General features: G+C 31.2%; 1 protein-coding gene across 3 annotated transcripts in view; it reads right to left on the minus strand.

The window, feature by feature from the left end:
* The window catches only part of LOC132935119 (protein eyes shut), a 62,707-nt gene that overhangs the window by 16,121 nt on the left and 22,694 nt on the right, over window positions 1-23,892 (minus strand). For all 3 annotated transcript variants that reach the window (XM_061001577.1, XM_061001576.1, XM_061001578.1), the window contains exons 3-16: window positions 20,877-21,025; window positions 20,186-20,299; window positions 16,033-16,149; window positions 15,537-15,650; window positions 15,232-15,400; window positions 13,797-14,712; window positions 13,014-13,223; window positions 12,722-12,825; window positions 12,404-12,623; window positions 12,177-12,328; window positions 11,432-11,568; window positions 10,826-11,236; window positions 9,663-9,906; window positions 2,912-3,294 (exon numbers count right to left, since the gene is read on the minus strand). In XM_061001577.1, coding sequence (XP_060857560.1) covers window positions 2,912-3,294; window positions 9,663-9,906; window positions 10,826-11,236; window positions 11,432-11,568; window positions 12,177-12,328; window positions 12,404-12,623; window positions 12,722-12,825; window positions 13,014-13,223; window positions 13,797-14,712; window positions 15,232-15,400; window positions 15,537-15,650; window positions 16,033-16,149; window positions 20,186-20,299; window positions 20,877-21,025 — 3,440 coding nt within the window. The remainder of the gene's footprint in view (window positions 1-2,911; window positions 3,295-9,662; window positions 9,907-10,825; window positions 11,237-11,431; window positions 11,569-12,176; window positions 12,329-12,403; window positions 12,624-12,721; window positions 12,826-13,013; window positions 13,224-13,796; window positions 14,713-15,231; window positions 15,401-15,536; window positions 15,651-16,032; window positions 16,150-20,185; window positions 20,300-20,876; window positions 21,026-23,892) is intronic.

Raw genomic sequence — 23,892 nt, forward strand, 5'->3', positions numbered from 1 at the left:
ATGTTTTATATTATTGTTATGAAATATAATCAATAAATAAATATTTTATGATAATTTTATATTGTTATTATAATAATTTATTTTATTATTAACAAAGATACATTAGGTTGAATAAATATTTGCCTAAAACATAATCGTATTATGATTCATTAGTATTAGTTAATCATTAGTACCAATATATTTATATCTTATACTATTGTTATTAAGCTTTGAGTCAACACCGAATTATCGTGGTAAGTGTAGAACGTCGGTAACAGATTCGTGGTATTAATAGACAATATTGCTTAAATATATTAAATATAATATCTAAATATCATTTAAATTATTTAATATCTAGAAAATGCTATTGTAAATATTTGGTGAAAATGTCAAGTCTCTATGTCAAATACATTTAAACATAAAAAAAAAATACATTTTTTTTCTATACATTTTAAGCTACAACAAAAAAACAAAAAGGTATTACTAGGTAATTCAAGTGAACTTTAAGGTAGGTAACTTTTTTTTTTAGGCATGTTCCACACAAGATCTGTTTTTCGATTAATAAAATATAATATTTAGATGGGTAGAATAAAATTATTTTGAATCAAGTTTTCCGTCAAACGATTCGCAACATATAGCTGTCGTTCTGAAGTAGATGAAAATTCTGCACACATTTTAATGGAAAATCATCAGATCTTCAAAATCACGTCTTCAGATCGTAAAAATATTAATCCTATTTTTATGTAGGGAACCAATTCGTACACTTTATTTTGACCCCGGATATAATTCCGGATTTTCCGAAATCAGCGCCAAAATAAAAAAAAGATACGTTTGTATCGACAGCTTTTTGCATCAAATTTACCTACGTGTACGTTTTACAGTAACAATGGTTTAAAATTATCAATTTTATAAAGCATTTATTTTAATAAATTTAATAATAAATAGTTTTTTTTTTTAAAAATGGTTGTTGATAATAGCCTTACCTACGTATTATAGTGTATTACGTACATGATACTGTCGTATATAATTGGTAGTTCAAAGGTGGCGTTGTTTTAATTTACACAGAAAAAATATTCGTGCAATACAGAATCATTGTAAAAGACAAGGTGTGTTACAAAATTAATTTGGTTTTTTTAAATATGTAATAAAATAAGTTTTGTAAATTCTGAAATGAATATATAGGCCGAGGTACACTATATATAAAACAAATAAACCGTTTTCGCAATAATCAATTTTGTAGATATTTACTATTTTAGTATTATCCCGATTCTAAATCATAATTAATAACAATATTCACTCAAATATAAGACAAGAATTAAAAAGTGAAAAACATTATTTATTATTATTGTCTATTATATGAAAAAAATGAGTATTAGGTACATATTAGAAATATAAAAAAATATTATTATAATCATGTAAAATTGAATATCCTTGTTTATTAATTATATTTGAATCAAAGATTTAATCCATAAAACTAGTTTTTATTTTATAATTTATACGTACGACATACCTACGCATAATACTTTTATAAAATTATTTTTTACTATTACACAATTATTACTATAAATTATAATGAACTGTACACGCAGATAAGTTTGGTGCAAAAAAAATTGTCGATAAAACATGCGTAGATGCATAAAAAGTGCGAAGTGCGTTATCCCAGCACCAGTACCTACTTCCGAAATCATACATTTTAACCAGTATTATGTATGTTACGGGCAATGTGGAATACCGGTCAATGTGTTCCTGCCCGGCCATTGTGAACCACGATTTTTTTACTAATCAACTAATATTATTTTTTATTTTCACTATAAGTTATAATTTTATCATTACCTATTGCCTAGTTATAATAATTTTTAGTATTATTTTTTTATAATTTTTTAATTTTTACCTACCTATATATAATATTTTTTTTAAAAAACAATGAGTATTCATTTTATTATCATATTACGAATATTTTAAAACAATAATAATAATAATAATAATAATTGTTATATAGTATTGATAAAATGAAAAAAAAATTAGCTAATATTATTATTATCATTATGTTATTTTTCTAGTAAATTAAATACAATGCAATTTTACAATAAGCTATGAAATTTTCGAAACACCGCGGTGTTTACACTTGTTCTTGTTACCTACCGCAGGTACTGCCTATTTAAGAATCATAGTTTTCCCATATCGGAATGACAAAAGTAATACCTAGTTGAATTGATTAAATCAGTCAACAATATAATATAATGAACAATAATTGATATTTTCGACTAACCAGTCGAGTTTTTGTTCTGTACACAACACTATACTTATACTTCATTACTCTATACGTGTATCAAAAATGGAATCTATATGTCATGTAATCTATGTGCCAATAGGTAATAATAAAATTATAATTTATAATGAAAATAAAAAATCATATAAGTTGGTTGATAAAAAAAATCGTTGTTCACATTGCCTGGTATTCCATACATCGCCCGTAACATGTATACTTTGCTTTGTACAATTTTTACCACTCTTAAAAACCCTAAAAATTCAATTTAATTATACGGGCGCCGAAGTAACATATTACACCGGTACCTACCCGGATCCGTTATTTTTGATCAATTTCAATTTTCTACGGTGTAATATTACCTGTGTACTTAATATTTACTATTGTACCTAATATCTAATATCTAATACCTAATATCTTCATTGTATATCACTATCGTCATGACGATTCTTCTTAGGAAATACTGGAAATAAGGATAGTCAAAATATAAACATTATTTTATAACTACTGTTAATTTTTATATATTCTCTTGAATAATTGAAGTCTTGACTTTATTCATGCTTGTTAGTCATTACCACCCACCCACCCACAACGAGACGAATATTAGTGCCTGTACCAATGTGCATGATATAGCACCTATAACAATATTATTGTGTGGATCATTACCTCGGACGGAGATCCTCAATTCCAGCACGCCGCCGTACAGCGACAGGCACATAAACTTCTTACGTGCCGCGTCGTGTCTGACGAAAAAAACGATGCCGTGTTCGCCGGACGGTTTGATCTCGAGCTCGACGCTGAACTGCTGCATGTTGAGATCCGCAGCCGCGGACACGGACAGGAAAGACCGCTTGCCCAGGAACCGGACGTCGGACAGCCTCTCTTCCCGGCCACAGTGTTTTCCGGCCCGGCCCGCCGGACAGTCGCACTCGTATCCCGCACCCACCGGCACGCACGTCGACCCGTCCGAGCAGTTGTGCCGGTTTGCGTCACAAGCGTTGTACCGGTGTGAGCACACCGGACCGTACCACCCATCGTCGCACACGCACCTGTAAGAATGTAACCGAATATAGGTAATAAGTCTCGATAGTTGGGTGCAATGGTCGTAATAGACATAGGTATACATGGAGTAGGCTGTGATTCAAAGGGTGGTTACCGTCGTACGAGCATGAATATATATTTATAAGAAAGCTAAGGGTATACAACGCCACTTTGGCACATCCTAAAAGCCCCAAATTTTTTTGCCTTACAATACAAATATTAATACTACACAAATAAAGGTTTTCTTTATTTTTGGTTCTTTATAAAAAAAAATTATGTATTTTATGTTGAATATTATAATATGAATATATGATATACATAGGTATACCTAACCTATAGGTATTATAAGTTTACAATATGTTGCTTAATATATTATTATTAAACTATAATTTTGTAATTTAATAAAAAAACACCAATGTTTATTGGCCATAACCAGGGTTGAGAGCACTTAAAATTGTATAAATATGTGCTGTAATATTATCTCAAATATCGGTAAATGTGCAATAATAAGAACAACAAAATATATGTGAAAAATGTCAGTGTGTATTAGTGATAACCGATAAGAGATAAATTTGATAAACGAAATTATTATACAAGGCGTAAAATAAATGATAAAAAAACAAGTGAAATATTTTCATCCTTTACTTTATTTGTCAAACACGTAACGACACGACATTGAACTTTTTAACTGGTGGAGATCAAAAAAATTGGTACGAGCAATGTACCTTGGCCGTTTACTATTGAACCACCACAAGGCCTTTAGCGTGATTAGAACTTTAATTTGAGCTTACTCTACTCTATTTGACCGACTATTGTAAACAGGGCTGGAATTAGAGGGGCGCCGAGTTAGGCTGAAGCCAAGGAGCCCCCTTTTTTGGCCTCCTTAATTGTAATTAGTTAACGGTAAATACAGAAAAAATAATTTAATATAAATTTATACATAACTTATTAAAATAAATGCATCGCTCCGAACAGACATCAGAATATAAAATATATATAATAAATGGAACTTTATAGTTTATTTTTCTATTTAAAATTAAATATTCGTCAAATAAATAATAGGTATTTCTATGTATCATTGTATGTTATATGCGTTCAAATAAATGAGCGGTTTTAAAGTAATAGACTCTAGAGATTTTTGTGTCGTCCGCGATCGACGTGCACGGTTGATCATTACAATATTATTAAATGCGTTTCTACAATCTATACACACGCGTGGGTTGGCAATATATTATTATACAATTTTCAAAATATTTTGACTCTTTTTAAACTAGATAATATTTACATTTTCTATTTTAGATTCTGAGCGAAGCGATGAATGTATTGATTCTACAATGATGTGTGTTTTTTTTTTTGTTTTTTTGTTTTTTTTTTTATTTTTGTGTCTGTCATCACCTTTTAGGACAGTAAAAGTGCTTGGATTCTCTTCAATAGTAACTTTTCTGATAGGAAAGTGAATCTAGTTGGTACTTTGGGGGGTCAAAAGTAAAAATTTCCCAGTAGTTTTCACAAGCGACGAGAAAAACAAAAGAAAAATTAAGGAAAAACGGGAATTTTTACGCAAAATCTGTTTTTGAGAAAATCGATTTTGGTATTTGGTGTAACTCTAAAACAAATGATCGTAGGGACATGAAATTTTGACTGAATGTTTATAATAGCATTTTCTATACACCATAAAATTTACAAAATATTTTGACTCTTTTTGAGCTAAACGGCCATTGTCAGTTTTCAATTTGTTTAGTTTTTTTTTCTATAAATATCAATAAAATTTTATCTGTTGAGTAAAAAAGCTTGAAAATTTAATAGAAGGCTCCCAGGTTATTGTTTCAAAGGCAGATGAAAAAAATTAAAAATCCTTAGTCACAGTTTTTAATTATAAGCATTTAAAGTTCAAATTTTGACAAAATACGGAAAAACCACGAAAAATAGCAAATTATTTTGATGAGAATTCATAAAAATTTTTCTTTTTAAATCTAAGATTTGAAAATGTAATATAAGATTACTCATAAGTTACCTTTATCAAAAAAAAAATGTCTAGAAGAAACTTAAATTAAATTTTTATGAGCGTCTGAAATTTATATTTTTACAACATTTGATATTTACTCGATTTCTCATGTAACAATTTTCTTATTTTATTGTAATTAAAAAACGAATGACTGTAGATACTTGAAAATTTCACTGAATGTTTATATTAGTATTTTCTTTACACCATAAAATGTTGAAAATATTTTGACTCTTTTTGAGCTGTTTACGGACATTGTCAGTTTTCAATTTTTTTAGTTTTTTTTTTCTATAAATATCAATAAATTTTTATTTGTTGGGTAAAAAAGCGTGAAAATTTAATATAAGGCTCCTGATATATCGTTCTAATAGCAGTTGAAAAATATTAAAAATACATAGGCACAATTTTTTTTTATAAGCATTTAAAGTTCAAATTTTGACAACATTTATCAAATTTATAATTTATTAATTATTTTGTGGTTAAAAATGTATAAAATGTTTAACTTTTATGGCTCAAGATTGAAAATTTAAAACAAGGCTCCGAGTAAATAGGTTATATATAAATTACTTTATTCACAATAATATCATCAAATATACTTGGTAAAATCATAGGCTGACTGACCGTTTTCGCTCAGAATCGTTTTTCTTATACAATGATATTATATCATTGAATTCAAATTTAATACCATCCATTACAGTGACCCACTTGTCACCTACTGTACAGCAGAGCGACATCCACTTATCCACCTTTTTTAATTTTTTTTTTCTGCGAACATCGATAAATAAATGTTTGGTTGGTCAAAAAGTTTGAAGATTTAATTCGAGGTTTCTCATAACTGTTGCTGTAGCCATTTAATAATATTAAAATACCTCATGAGCACGGTTTATTATGTAAGTGTTTACGTTAGAAGTTTTACAAAATTGCGAACATTTGTGAACTATTTTGTAGATTACTTACAAATGTAAGTATTCTTATAAATTTTTATTAGTAAGGCTTGACAGTTTAATACAAGGTTCCTCATAAATAGTTTATAAAGGAACCAACAAATCTAAAAATTATTTAAACTTAATTTTGTTATAGATATTTGAAATTTAGATGCAATTTAATATTACATTATATAAGCATTTCAAAATATAGTAAATCACAGTTATTAATACTTATCTTTTATACCAAATAGTATCTATTCAAAATTAAAATGCAGAATAAAACACAATTTAAAAAAAGGGGGAAAGTAGATGCTGCTCTGCTATAGGTCCGTACAGTAGAAATCGAGTGTATCTCGTCATTGAGTAGGTCACTGTAATGGGTGTCAATTCTGAATTCAATTATTGCATACAAAATTCAATTCTAAGTGAAGATTGTGGTTGTCAGCCTATTATCATATAAATATATTGCTATCAACTATTATAGTAATTTATTTTACTATTAGTAATACGATATAAAGTTTATGGTACCTCATACACGAATTTATAATAAATTAACCTATAGCTTTAGTGTTTAATTATTGAACAGATGAATCAATTTAACAGTCGCTTCAGAATTCTGTCATTGATCTATGGTTTTGTCTACAACACACTTAATCCAAACTTGCATGTTGAGCGAGCCTGCTGCAAAGCTCTCAAAACTATAAGTTAGATTAAGTGTGTGTCTGTTGAATTTAAATTAGTATCTGTCTTAAAGGCCCTTTACTGTTTACTTGTTAAACCAATATTAGTATACATTTTTGTCATTGGAGACCTTAACACTGTAATTATATTATGCTTGAGTGAGTTCAGCGAAAAATATGTTTGAATTGTGGTAATCATATTTTAAAGATCACGTCTACTCGGGATTTTTCTTCAGCATTTTGGTTTAGACGCGTTAACACTTTATGTGCACCTATACTCTGTCAAATCCATTTCCCAGTTCCAGTCCGCTTTTCCCAACCAATAGTTCCTTTTTCGTTTCTTAACTCCCCAAATATAACATACGGTTTAAAATTTTAAATGAACCATATGTACATACTTGTCAAACATAATACAGTGCTGAAATAAAATATTTTTAAAAATAGGAATGTAAATAGATAAAACAAAATTGCATTGGAATATTGATAAACTCGTGAACCATTAATACTTTTGCCATCTCACTTCCTATTTCTGATGTCACACTATGTCAGGAAGGCAAAAGTAAATGCGCACTATTAAAACTGAACTTATAGGTACCTACTTTTAAAATATTTTTAGATCTTATTGTTATTGGTATATTATGTTCTGATGTTCACTGATATGTTTCAAGTTATAATTATTTCTTATTCTTAAATTTACAATTGTTAACTGGGCAAGTGTCGTATCATTAAAATAAAATAAGTAAATTCTACAAGTTCTTGAGGGATTCAATCTTTTGTGGGTTTTCTAAAAAATAGGTTTATCATATGCCAATTTTACCAATTTTGTCGCAACTACCCTAGTATTCAGTTAAACATATGAAAAAAATATGAATTCATTAAGAAGTCAACTCACAAATTACTTTTCCACTTTTTTGAGATTGGACTCTGCATAAATACCTTCATATTTAATCTTTTAATTTTTAATATTTAGAATTTTAAAATGTTGATAATTTTGCACTAACATAATTAATTTAAAAATGCAAGAAACTCATTTACAAATAAACTTAATGACGAATTCAGATATGTTTTTAGAATTTTATCGGATAAATAAGGTAAATAATAAATTGCTAAAAGAATGCTACTTAAAATAAAAAAGTGGGCAAGTGGATGTCGCTTTGCTGTACAGTAGGTTACAAGTGTTTCACTGTAATTGATGGTGTTAAATTTCAATGATATAATATCACTGTATGAGAAAATCGATTCTGAGCGAAAACGGTCGGTCAGTCTATGATATTACTAAGTATATTTGATGATATTATTGTGAATAAAATAATTTATATATACTTATTTACGTGGAACCTTGTTTTAAATTTTCAATACTTAGCTATAAAAGTTGAATATTCGATAAATTCTGTCTAAATTCGAACTTAAAATGCTTATTAAAAAAATTCTGCCTATGTATTTTTAATATTTTTCAACTGCTATAGTAACAATAAATCAGGAGCCTTGCATTAAATTTTCACGCTTTTTACCAAACAAATACAATTTTATCAATTTATAAATAAAAAAAATTGAAAATTGAAAACTTACAATGTCCGTAAACAGCTCAAAAAGAGTCAAATTATTTTCAAAATTGTATGGTGTATAGAAAATGAAAATATAAACATTCAGTAAAATTTGCATGTATCTACAGTTATTCGTTTTTGAATAATAACAAAATAGCAAAATCGTTTCATGAGAAATCGAGTGAATACCAAATGTTGTAAAAATATGAATTTCAAACGCTCATTTTAAAATTTGACCTCCCGAATGCACCTACTAGATTCACTTTCCCATCGAACAAGATACTGTTGAAGAAATTCAAAGCAGTTTTACTGCCCCAAACCGTGATGACAGACAATAAAAAAAAACACACACATTATTGTAAAATCAATACATCCATCGCTTCGCTCCGAATCTAAAATCATTAATATTAATGTTGCACGTTATTGAGTATTGACATATGCGTGCACGTTCGGAAACATTCAACTATTTATTTAAATCACTGCAGCACACATTTTAAAAAATATATATAACAAAATAATGATCACTTCCTACACACACGACATGTTGACACGCATGCACTTAAAAAATGTCCTATATTGAACACTTTAGGTTTTTATCGTCGGTATCTTAATTTCCTATAAGAACAATGAAGGCTTAAAAAAATTTTAAGTTACACAATCTCAATATTACGAGACTTAGGCACCAAGTAGTAATTAAAAAAAAAGATAATTAAAATATTAAATGAGTTATTATTCAAAAAAAATTATAAGTTTATTTTTTTAACTTGTCACTGGACGTTTGTAACTTACACTTTTTATTTTTTTCACAAACTTGTTCCTGCTTTATAAAACATCATAATGTTAAATGTAGTATAGATTTAACCTTTTATGGATAGGTGTTAATCGATCGGTGGTTATTATTATAACAAAATATTGTACTATGTGATTGCATAAAAATATTGACTTAATATTTTTATAAAGTTTCCGTAAAAATGTTTTTTGAAAATAAATGATTAAAATGTTTTGTAAATGTTTTTTTATAAAATATACTTCTTGGCCAAAGACCATAACTAAAATATTTCCTAATTTTATTATTTACGCAACTTTTAAAAATACTTTGACAACTATATTATTTTCCTGGAAATATTTTTACCATAGTTTGGAAATATTTTTATGCTGTGTGATCGTGTGGGAAGGATATCAGTATAAAATGAATAAAATGTACGTAGATATGGAAACACTCACGCCAACGAAGAACCATGCTGAATGCATGCACCATTATGTTGACATATGTTGTTTCGATAACACTCGTTAGTCGAACACTGGGACACGGACCTGCCGGTGTTTACTGTGGAATATGCTCGCGATAGGCTCAATGGGACAGTCACGTGGCCAGCCTTCAGCTTCACCTCGCTCATGCAGCCAACGAATCCAGTGTGCAGAGGCAAGTCGTGTGGCAAGTCTGCCATTCCAGGAGACTCGTGGCCGCCTAGGATGACAAATAGATACAATAAACATATTTTTGACACAACATAAGAGTCGATAGTGAAGAGATTAGATATTTAAAAAAATAGCAAATATTATTTTATTTATAGTCGAATTATAAAAATTAATAAAAATTGGTTAAGAATTAAATAAAATCGACTCTCTATCAATGCCAAGTGCTACTATGGTAGAAACACTACGTTTGCCTGTGAAATAATTTTACATTTCTGCTCAAATATATTAAACATCTCAGTATGCTTGAAAAAAACCCCATGCATTCGTATATTATTCTAAAATTATCATTGATGGTGGAAAAATAATATACAATGTGAAAATCGGGATGCAGTCTTAGAACCGGTGATACATATTAGATAACGTCATAAGACACGGCCTTATATAATTAGATATTTAGATACTAGAGCTGCCGTGATTACTTGAAGTCGGTATAACGTTTTATTAAACATTGATTTTTTGAATAAATGTGTTATTATACGTTTTGTTGCTTTCTTGTGCAAATGTGTAATAATGACATAAAAATGTACAAGGCGAATATCATCCTAGAATAATAATTACTGTCCATACTTTTCCTAAACATGTAGATTTGTAGCTTCAACTAGCTAGTAGTTAATTTTATAAGACAGTATCATTACTCTTATTTAAGATAATTGATAATTATCAAGCCTTCGATAATAAAATTAAAAATTTTATACATTTTTAACTACAAAATAATTTGCGAATTCTCGTAATTTTTGTCGAATTTTGTCAAAATTTTAACTTCAAATGCATATAAAAATTTTTTTTTAGATAAAATTATACATTTTCAAAATGTTGACAATTTTTTAGCAACGATTATATGATAAATAAGTATAATGGTAGACAATATACATGCATTACGTATAGGTAATGTGCAGTGATCAGGTTACCTAGGTATAGGACGGGTTTAGTGTTAAGTTGAGAGAGGCGGCCGACTGATTGACCGGTAACGTTCGGGAAGTTGTCCACCATGAGCCATGCGGTTTTTCCGTCTCGGCCCAATTTCACGATGTGCGCCCTTTTCGGCTGAAAGTTTATAGGTTTTGGTGTGAAAATCCTCCTGGCACCGGCCCCGAGATTCCACGTCAGCACAATGTATCCCTTGATAAAACTCAGAGCTACGTGATCGGTGGACGAGTCGTGACCTATGTACATCATCAGAGCGATTTGGTCCATAAAATTTGGCACGAAATGCATCGATAGCTCGAAACTTTGATGGATTTCGGCCGGTATGGAGTATGCGGCAAACGACGAGAGCCCACTGACGCTGCCTGGGAAAAATGGTTCACCAATCTCGAGATCTATATAATATACGAACATAGAGTATTAAGATTATCATTAGATATTATGTTCGACAGTTGGTGATTAAAAATTGAGAATTTTTTTAATAAAATATGTATTTTTGATATTAATAAACGATAGATACACACATTTATAAATTGTAAAAGTATACTAATAATGGTCAATGGAAAAGCGTATACGCTACAATTACTTACCATGCTCACAATACATTCCATGTTTTCCGAGTGGGCACAAACAAATGAATCCACTTCCGGGGTAAATTACACACGTGGCGCCAAATTTGCATGGGTTGTTTTCGCACACTGACCGCTCGCAATTCTTCCCGACAAACCTTCAAACCAGTGAATATTTAACTAATTATTATTAATTTGGCTGCCTGGTATAGGTAGGTATCATGTATTACGTACTTAGTCCATAGGCAGTATTTAGGGTGGCAGTTCCCCCCCTTCCCCCCACAGAAAAAATATTAAGAGGGCATACTTATCATTTTAAATAGCTCAGTAAATTGTGATTGATTTTTAACCCCCTCTCCCCACAAATATTACAGCCAAGTTAAAATGATAACAATGATAACTAGTGGTGACAATATAGTTAAAATGCCACAATATGAAAATAGCGTCACAGTATTATTATATTATATTTTTAAAACTAAATATAACCACTATACCATATTACTTGATTTTGACGTGGCGTATCGTCGTATCGATAATACAAACATCTACCTAATAAACTGTTAATCGTAGACGTTTTATATGGCTATACAATATTAATACTAATATTAGTATTATTTTAAAATGTGATTTGAATTTTGAGTTCCAAATCAGGTAAATAGACATAATCTATTGTTAGATAGATAGATTATAGGTATACTATTTTAAGTAGTTTTCGACAATAATTGGTCGACATCACATCGGTTATATACGTATATTATATGCGCACCCTGAAGGACACAGGCAGTTCCACGAGTCTCCGAACTCTACGCATGTGGCATAGCTCTGACAGGGACTGGACAAGCATGTCAGCGAAGCGCATTCGATCACGCCATACCCGTCGGTGGCGTTTTCGTATACATTGTGAACGACTTCGTCAATCTGTTGGTAAATCTTATTGTTTATAACATTGACCTTTGAAAGCCTAACATTGCAGGTCGTCTGGACCGCGCTTACTTGTAGGCGTGATATGCAACCAGTGATTCCTACGGCGACCGGAAGTTCGGCCGTGGCGTTTTGACCGGCCGGAAGACCTCCCAAGTATAACAGTGCCACTTTTTTCACCTTCTCCGGTGCCGTGTCCGCCGCCTGTTCTCCGCTCATGGCAAGCGTTTCGTTGACCCTAAGTGACGCCTTGCAGTGGTCGGACATGGAATGTGACATGGCGTGCTCCAATCTATGGAAACGATTGACAAACGATAATTTTATAATATTGGTCTATACTACTCGTCTTATTGGTTGGCGTTTCGTTTTGTCTCGGCATTTTCAACTCACGCGGCTGTCAGCAACAGGCGATGACCCGTATTCACCCTATATCTGGTTTCACTGAATAACATCGTTTGCACTCCACACGAGAATTGAAACTTTAACAAACCATCCTGTAACCAATATTAATATGTATAATGTTATGGTTATATTATTTGATTTGTAGGCTATGACACGTCCGCCATCGACCAAACTCCACGAGATAAAGTAATTGTGTTTTTTTAATTTCATATGTTTTTTTCCATAATAATATGCATTGCGAGTTTAAATGGTTTTTTATTCATCGACTGTTATTACTTACCTGTAAATAAAGACACATGTACATGTGCGTGGTGACTTGTGCGTAAAATAAAATTCCATTTGGCGCCAGAGTTCGTATTTCCATTGAGATTTCGGCACCAGAACGGTTCGAGAGTCTATGGCTAAGGAACGATTGTCCTGTGAACGCAGACACCTTGATATCGATTTTCTCACCACATATTTCACCTTTCCATCCAAACGTACATTTGCACTGAAAACGAGTACCAGTAAGTATAAATATGAAAACCCGTTGTTTAAGTATTATGTCGTTAGGGCCAAAATGGACAAGTGGTGACCAGGAGGATTCTCACAGTTCACTAGTGTCATCTCAGTTAAGCCACTATGTTGACAGGAAAACACAAATTTGGAGCACGAAAAAGTAACGCACATGTTATTTTTTCTACTTATAATTATTTTTAATGATATCATAAAATATGAAAATTCAAAAAATGTATAATATGACATTTACTGTATATAATGTCATATTTTGTGACATTTATCAACACCTTGGGTGAAAACTGGTAATTATTGGTAAGCTTACGGAGAACTTTTATTAGGTACGCATTGTCGTTATATCTTATATTCGACGTCATACAAGAAAAAATCATGTTAAATTTAATGCACGGAACACGTAGAAAACGAGTTGCCCATGCACTTAAATAGAAACAATTTTGTTTCTGCATAACTGCATGCATGATTTGGTCACAGGACTGTACAAATATTTATTTCCGATATTTCCATTTATGCGGAAGTGATGCGTATACAATTTTAAAAAAATTCTCACCTTGTGTCCCGTTTTTGATTTTTCGCACCACCCGCCGTTCAAGCACAAAACATTAGCACAACTCCGATCCACGGCACTCGGACCACGATCGGTTACCGGTACCGCGAAGCTGGTGAAGTTGTAATCGAAGTCTGTGGACATTTCGTCGTAGAACGCGGTGAACGACGTACCGGCGTCTCGGTCGGTGGCGACGGATTGTCGATAATTGATCGTCGATCTGGAAACTTGTGCGGCGGCGGTGGTGGTGGTGGTCATCGGTTTTGCTCTATCCACGGCGGCGCTCGTTACGTCCGTCAAGACGCTGGTGGCCGGTCGACTGGCCACCACCGCAGTGGCCGTTGTGGTCGACCTCCGGTTGGCCGTATTTGTGGACGCGTCGTATTCGTAACTGTTGGTCGCACCATCATAGTCAGCGGTTACGGTGTCCGGGTCGGGGATACTGTCGGGCGACGACGTTCGACCGATGGCTGGTCGGGTCGTGTCGGCAAACTGTGTCACGGTCGTGTCGTACGCGTCGTCGTCGCCCGCGTCCGTGTAGATGGTATAAGGCTGCAGCTCGGGTGTCAGTTCGGTGGATGTGACCGCTGGCCGTCGGTCGGCCGCAGGTGTGGTCGCGGCCACGAATATACTGAAGTAACCGGTGCCGTCTGACGGTGAGGTCGTTGTTCCAAACGTGGTCTCGAACGTCGATGGATATTCGCCGTCCACCTGAGTGGCCGGAGCGGTGATTGTCACGGCTGCGGCGGCGGTTGTTTCTTCGGCACTGCTGGTCGTGTAATACGGCACCACGATTCCGGTGCAGTTAGCCATGTGGTCGTCCAGGAATGCGCACTCGCAAGACTGGCCGGTCAGGCCTTTCGGACACGTGCACGTGTAACCGTCCACGCCGTCCACACATGTCCCTCCGTTGTCACACCTTTAATGAAGCCAATAATTAAGCCCTTTTCGCACTACCATACAGTCATGGACCATGGTACTATAACTAGCTTTATACTAGTTATTTTTAAATATTGTAATTAACCTATTTAGTTTACCTTTTAGTACCTATAATTAGTCATACACCGCCTAGATCATATACACAGTATAAGGTATAAGGTAAACAGCTATATTTACGCCATAATACATTTTAGTCTATATTCCATATACACTAGAAAGTAATTTTGCAAAGTCAGTGATTGAAAATCAATTTCAGGAGGACCAATTTTTTTATAAATACTCTGCACTCTATTTTATAATAAACTTGTCTAATGTATAGATAATTAATACTTATTATTATATTAATGAAAAATATCGATTACTATATTATAGTAGTGTAGTAGCATTGGTATCTTAATTCTTGATGCTACCCGGTATACCCAACTATAATAATGTCCCTAGACTACATCCAAAGCGCGGGTATACCAGGATAATACCTTTTTACATAATATATTCTTACCTTATTCCTAGTTGACACTCGTCGTACTGATATTGACAGAACTTCCCATGGTAGTCCGGGACACAGTAACAAACCGACGTCTGGTCCTCGATTAAGCAAAGCGCATGATTTTGGCACTCGTGTTCTTCGCACAGACGAAGTGCCACGTCACAGTCGCGGCCCGTATAACCTGCATAAGAATAATGTGTCGTTGTACGCATATATTAGTACATAGGTCATAGATTATCACGAATATTCAATGATAATAATAATTTTAATAATAAGCATAGTATTATACGATAATCCACAACTCTACAAGTAATTACCAAAAAGACAGGCACACGAATACGCCGTCTGCCTGTTGATGCACACGCCGCCGTTCTTGCATGGACGAGAGTCACACTGATCGATTTCATCCTCGCAAGTCCACCCATTCCATCCTGAAATGTATTTATTATACGATACCTATCTATATGACAGCGGTTAGCCCTTATTTTAGTCCAGTACGACACATATTATGATGTGTAGTACAAAAATGTAAATGTGCTGTACGAATTTAAAAATTTGTATCTTATAAAAACTCATTCAAATTATTTCCCGAACACTATTCATAACTTATTACCCATCCACGAACATAAGCTATTTAGCTCACTTGATTAATACACGGTAAAATTGTGCAGTATGTATCGATTTTTTTTTAAATAAGAGATGCTTTATGCGTTGTAGTATCGCGTATATGTTATGATATTATATGGAAATATGGTAACAACTTATATATTAATTAAGTATAATTGTCAATTTATCATCATCAATTAGACATACCTGGCGAGCAGTTACACGAAAATGACACACCTGGACCTTCGATGCACTCGCCGCCGTTTTTGCATAATATTTCTCCAGTTGAATTGCATACAGCCAAGTCGATTTCACAACTTGTCCCTGAAAATGTAAACGGTTATCAATCTGGATATAGGTGGGTAATTTTATTTGTAGTTAAAACAATTAGTGTATGTGAAAATAATACTCACGTTTAATTTATGTATTTACTGTTTCGTGTATAACGCTAAGTTCATTGCAATGTATTGTATAAATAAATATAGGTAATAAGCTAATACATAGAAAATAACTAAGAACAACTATAAAAAAAACTATTTTGAGACTTATATCCATATAGATAATAAAGAATAGGAAAGAAAGGCTGTAAACATTTTGTGGGCGATCCGAAAGAGGAGACATATTATGCCTCACTGATGTCTACAAACCTATTATTGCGTTATTTTCACTTTTCATACATATATTATAGGGTAAAAAAATCACCCACTGGAATCATTCATTCGGAAGTTGGAACGTATGATAAGGTTTGATGACCTATCCATTATTTTTTATTATCTATATGCTTACAGTATACTATAGTGCTATACTTTTAAAAGTGTTTAAAATTATTGATGCCGATTGCCGACTTTTAATAGTTTAATAGGTAGTAAAAATTAATAATTTATAAATAGAGTTACGATGTTGGTGACCTAAAAACCACAAAAATGCTCAAATTCCCTAAAATCTCTAAAAAATGAACTTAAATGACCAAAAAAAACTACTTAAATAAGCAAAAAAAATTGAATTTAAAAATAATAATTTTTATTAAATATATATGAATGTGATAATGGGTGTCAGAGTAATTAAAAATATGAATAATAATTAATAGACAATAATATGCATTTAAATTTTAAGAATTATTAAAATTTGTACCTATGATCGACGTTTTTGAAAAAAGTAACTTCTATTGTAATTGAGTTACTTTTTAAACACAAAAGTTATGTAACTATTAATCAAATAAAAAAAAGTAACTTAAAAATAATTAAGTAACAATTTTAATAAGGAATTAGTAATGTAATTTAATTACCAAAAAAAAGTAACTTCCCCAACACTGACTGTTTATACTCAGTAAAAACTGAAAATCATAATTTTAACCGGGCTTTTACTAAACACGTTTTGTACCTACAACCTAGGATGTACGAATTGAGTTACTAAGAGCTGATTAATACACGACAAATAAAAATTACACTGTACAAAAATTATATATATATTATGCAATATTATTGAAACAAATTACTGATAGTTTTAAAATATATATATATTAAAAACAGAATTATTATTAGTTAGTAAGAGTTGATATTACTCTCAAGGGTCGATTAAACGAGCTAATCAAGGTAACATCGTTTAACTAACTTATAACAATCAAAGTACCTATCCATAATTTGTTTTAATAATATATAATTGAAATTTTTATTTGTCATATTTTAGAATCAGCTTTTGCCTTTCACTAACTCAATTTTTACATCCTAGGATGGACACAACGTGTTTAGTGTAAAAGCCCGAATAAAATTACGATTTTCAGCTTTTACTGAGTACAAGCAGTAAATCCTAGCATTAACTACCTATTAAAACTATCTTTACCTAGTTATCGAGCATTTACGGTAACATTTAAATATATATAATATAAGGGTGCATATAACTAATGGCATGCATTGTTGTTTTTTTTTAATGTTTACCCGAAAGGCCAGAATTAATATTTAAAATATAAATCTATATAATACGCTGTATAGTGTAGTATTATATAGGGTAATTCGAGGTATGTTCGTGTTATAGGTAAATTTGACATTTCCGTTTATAATGAACATATACCTGTCGAAGCGGTAAACCTCAAAACAGCGGAAAATCTTATCCGTGGTGGTACTAAACTGTCGGTTGACATAATATATAGTCGTTATAATATTATGTGTATAAGTGATTTAATTTTTCCGTGACTATCAGGCACTTATACAGAGGGGCAAACTCCCTCCTCACAAAATGTTAAATGTCTTTTAATTAATTTGGGCATTTTTATGCCCCGAAATGTTTTTCTGAATACGTGGCTAGTTTATATTCTATAAATTGTATTTTATTTGTATTAAAAACGTTTCTATGCTACATTCTGTAATCTTTATTTGTATTATTTCAATATAATAATAAATAATATAACATATTATGTTAATTGCAATAGATATGAAATATTGGTGAGAAAACTATAGCTGTTTTTTACATGGGTACCCACCGTTTTTCCCGAATCGAAATTCCCGAATGATATTTTGCCAGAAAATCCGAAAACACGAACTCCTTTTTCCCGACGGTTATTGTTACCGAAATAAATAATTTAAAAATTTAATTTAAAAATGCTGCTATTTTGAAGAGTTTTTTCCATAATATATTATATTTTATACCTATAACTAAAATACAGCTATTAAGTGTTGCTATACATTCTAATCCATGAATAATTATTTTTTCCATACGATAAAGATAGTATTTACAAAAAAGTATGGATATCTTGCCTTTATCGCACTTTACAGTAGTTACAACGACATGTGCTTATATAACTTCGCTACATGAACATTTAACTAATTTGTATTTTACATCGATATCACCACACTGTTGTAATCGTAGAGTCACGTATTATTTGCTTGCTATCAGCCTTCGTTATACACTTACACTTCCATTTTCAAATATCCACAAAATTAGTGTTTATTGTTAATTATATAGCAAAATTATTTTTATTTTATTTTACTATACCGCATCATGGCTGAAATTAAAATGTTGGGTGAATAATTTGAAAAAAAATTATGTTCTTGGAGTAATAGGTAGCTCGAGAACAAGACGAGGGATTCTTCCACGTTATCCACCAGAAATTTGGAATCAACACCAAGCAGCTCTGATTGGTTCATATAAAACAAATAATGTAAGCGAGGGGTGGCACAATCGCTTCCTGCAACTTGTTATTGGAAAACGTCGTCCTGACCTTTACTCTGCTCTCAATGAGTTCCAAAAAGAACAAGCTGATGTAGAGATAATGATTTTGGAGTTGAGTCTAGATCTCTAGGACGAAAAGTAAAAGCTCAGCCAAAAAGAAAATGGAGGGATTTTCAAATGCGAATTATGCCCATTACTGCTGATTTTAATACATACCAGGAGTTACAATTTCTGATGGCAATCGCCATAATAATGTTTTGTAAAAGTATATTGTAAGTAATAAATAATATATTATTAATTTTATTTTTTATATGTAATTATTTTTTTTTTATTATTATAAATAAAGCCATAAAGGCCTTGACAACATAGGTCATTGGCCGCTTTATACGTATTATAATTCATCGATTTTCAAATATTTAATTATTAGGTACATTACAGCATTACTAATATATTATTTGGGGGACGAGGTGGCCGAGCGGTCTAACGCGTCGACTGCGGCGCTGGCAGTCGCGGATTCGACTCCCGGCCACTGGGCGGCATTTTTCTTCGGGCAAGTCACGGTGTCCGGAGAACAAGTGCCGCCATCCCCCACCCGGGCATGGCAGATACCTATGGGTGCCCAAATTGAAAATTCTGCCAAAACCCAACACACACGTGTTCCCCCCTACTACTACCAACAATACAATACACCTAACCAAAACCATACACCAAAAAGACCATACAGCTAATGGCCATAGTTGCCGGGCTTACGATCAAAAAAAAAAAAAAAAAAAAAAAATATATTATTTATTATAAATTTTAATTTTTTATATGTATTAAAATAATTTATCAATTTTTAAATATTTAATTATCACATTACAGCATTTATTATAATAATTATTAAACATGTGTTCTAAATTAATATTAATTTAATAATTCACTTTTATTTTTATATGTATTATAATTTATCGATTTTAATATCGATTCGGGGAAAAGGTGTTTGGGAAAAAATGTTTAAGGTTTACGGACTTTCGAAAAATATACCATTCGGGAAAAAGTTCATTAGGGAATTTCGATTCGGGAAAAATACCGGTAACCGTTTACATGTGATTTTAAATTTCCAACAAATGCTATGAAGCGTAAAAATAACAGAAGCATACGTATAAAATTCTATAAGTATAAAACTATAAAATAAATTAAAATGTCATAAACTGACCTGTGTAGCCGGAAGGACATTGGCACGTGAATCCATTCGTGAAATCCATACAAGTTCCGTTATTTTGGCACGGATTTGATAGGCATTCGTTAACGTTGAGTTCACAGTCGTGTCCTGATGCGTCAACAAAAAAACAGATAATGTTCAAAGGTTGAAAGGTGTAGGGTAGTAGGTACTAGTATATATAGTCTATATACTGAGAGAGAAGAAATACGGTTCCTCCTCCTGCAGTCACAAAGGGGTAATCAGTGGGTGCTAAGTATACTGTTACGAGTTACGACTAAACGAGTAACAAAACTATTATTCTTAGAAATTCAAAATAATAATTAGCTCTAACTTGGGCGATTTTCATTACATTTTAATAATTTTTTTTTTGAACTGTATTAAAAAATACGATCAACAAAATGATTATCTTGGAAATTTAAAAAACTTATTAGTCTAAAAAAATGTTTTGATAAATTTTGAATTTCTGAAAAAAAAATCAAATATTATGCTATATGTATTATATTATTCAATCAGAATTTCCATACTTATTACTGTAAAAAAACTGCATTTAAATATATTGATTTTCCACGGAAATACTAAGGGTGATACGAGACTTCTGGGACATACTGTATACACTATAACGACGCGACACAGTGACACACCACACACTATATTATGCACACAATATTATGAATATTATTTATACCTGCATAGCCTTCGGGACACGAACAGTTGTAATCAGCTATACCATCGAGACACAGTCCTCCATTGAGACAAGGTGAAGACCAGCATTCGTCCCAGTTGGTCTGACACCGGATACCCGTATAGCCATCAATGCAGTAACAAGTGTATGTGCTGTAAAAATCATAATAATATACGATATTAAAATTTAAAATATCGTGTTGTTCAGTTATTTGATAAATAGGTACTCCGTGTAAGCGTAATATTATTAAAATAAGTCATATTATGTGAACATAGTTCCAAAAAAAAAAAATGTCACTTCAGTCTAAACTAGCACGTTAGTAAACATTTCAAAATTTTAAATATATATTTAATATTTTTTTTTTTAGTTGAGTTGAGGCTTAAATACCGCCTGTGGCAGAGTTCGAACCGGTGACGGTCAAAATCACGAAAACTCACAAATTATTTTTAATTAAAAATTTAAATAAAACATGTTCATGTTTCACAAGACTTGGAAATTTAATAAAAGGTTCCTCATAAGCAATTTATTTATCTAAAACCAATTTTTTTTTTTAAATATATATGCACAATTTTTTTTCATAAAAATTTGAAGTTTAAGTTTGGATGAAATTACATATCCAAACGATGTTAGTTATTTTGCTGTAATTCAAAGACATTATTCGTGGGACTTAAAACTTTTACGTACATTATAAATTTAACTATACACAGTTACATTTTCAAAATATTTAGATTAATTTTAAGCTATTACGTATTTATATTTTATAACACGAGCAGTGAACACTTTGCCATATACCAATATATACCATTATATACCATTATAATGGTACAATACACCATTTGTATTCACACTGTGAAGGTAAGGTGTTATTTACTCAAAATTTAATAACAATATGATGTAACATACCTACTTACACTATTATATAAATTAAATATTATTTTATAATAAAATGTGCCATGTTTTTGTCAAAAATTAAATCAGCCTGCTGTAGTACTAATAGTAAAATTAATTATTTTACTAGCAATAAAAAACATACCATGAAAACATGAGATATATAAACATATAAGTATACTTGATATAGGCTGACAGACCGTCTCCGCTTAGAATCGCCTTTCTTATAGGTGCAATGATATATTATTTTTCAAATTCAATTCGAATTCAAATTTAGCCCATCCATTACAGTGACCCACCAGTATATCGACACTTAGTATACAGCAGATCGGTATCCATTTTCCCATATTTTTTTTTGTTTATTTTCTACTTATGTATAATAAAATTTTTGTATGAGAATAAAAAAAACTTGAGAATTTAATATATAAGGTTCAAAACAAGTTTTTCTTACGACAGTTAAAAAATATCATAAATATATAGGTAGTACAAATTATTTTTTTTTAAGTTAAAAAGTGTACAACATTTGTCAAAATCACAAAATATTTTCATTATTTTGTAATTAAAAAATGCATACGATGTTTAATTAAGATGTTGTTCAAAAATTAATACAATTTTCAATTTTAATACCTAATGCTTGAACATTTTATACAAGATTCCTCATGTTGTTTTTACACAAATCTAAAAATTCTTAGGCACAATTTGTTTGGACATTTCTAGTTAAAAAAATTTCGAAGAAATTGGATGTTTAGAAAATAATTATTTTAGTTATTTTGTTATAATTCAAAAAATATTAACCATGAAAGTTTTCACCATTACATTTATTTTTATTTAGTTTAAACAATAAAACTTTCAAAGTATTTAAATTAATTTTAAACTTTATTTTTTTTTTTAACGACGTTCCATCGTTGAAAAACAAATAAATGTGGCAATTAGCAAGATGAATGTATAATAAAATATCGATAGTAATATAAATTATATAATCTTAGGTTGGTTGTTTTGTATATGCCTATGATTGATCATTGAATTCAGATTTAACACATCCATTACAGTGACTAACTACTCAATGCCGAGTAAACTCAACTCGTATTGTACAGCAGAGCAGTTTATCTTATTTTTTTTATTTTTTTCACAAGTGTTTAAAACAATGTTATGATTGATCGATAAATTCGAAAAATTAAAGAAATATTCCTCATAAGTATGATTTTTAGCAATTTAAAAATATCAAAATAAATAAGTAGAATTTTTTTTTCTATAGATATTTAACAATTATATTTTTAAAGAATTTGATATTTGTGCAAAAATTATTTCAATCTTCTGTATAAGCAATAGAAAAATAAGTTACTGTTAGGAATATAAATTTAATATACTAAAATATTCTTAGAAATATAGTCTGAGTGGAGACGGCCTGTCACCGGCTAGAATAATTTTTCGTATACGAATGATACCTAAATGGGCATATGGCTATACCATTGAATTCAAATTTAACACATCAGTTACAGTTACCTACTTAACAATTTACACCGGATACCTATAGTACCTACTATAAAGAAAAGCAACTTCTCTGTTTTTTTTTATTCTGGAATAATACTTACTAGTCACAAAAGACTTTTTGTGAGAATATAATAATGGTCGTTAGGTGTTATAGTGATCGTTAAGAGTAAATTATCAATAATATGCCGTGCTCAGCATTTTAATCGAAAACGGAGACCGTTCCTAGATTATTAGAAATTAATTAAGTAGGAATTATAATTTGTTTGATCCGGGATATTATTTTTTAAAACACGTTTCTCTTTAATTTTGAAACACCGAATGTATTATTTGTCAATTGTTAATTGTTTTTAACAATCGTTAAGACTTAAGAGTCATTAATATATTGTGTTGTTTTAATGCTCAGTATTCATTACTCTCAATGCGTGAAAGTTGAAAATGGCGATTTATTAAAAAATGTCTGAAGACTCTTTTAATAACACAAAAAGTGCTTGGATTTTCAATATTAAGGCCTGAAGGTGGTTTATGGTAGGAAATCGGATCTTATACTTGGAGTCAAGAGTTAAAATTATCCAGTACTTTTCAAAATAGTCGTATAAAAATACAAAACTGAAGAAGACGGCTAGCTGTTTAGTGTAATTAC

Source organism: Metopolophium dirhodum, chromosome 1, assembly GCF_019925205.1.
Source record: "Metopolophium dirhodum isolate CAU chromosome 1, ASM1992520v1, whole genome shotgun sequence".
NCBI lineage: Eukaryota > Metazoa > Arthropoda > Insecta > Hemiptera > Aphididae > Metopolophium > Metopolophium dirhodum.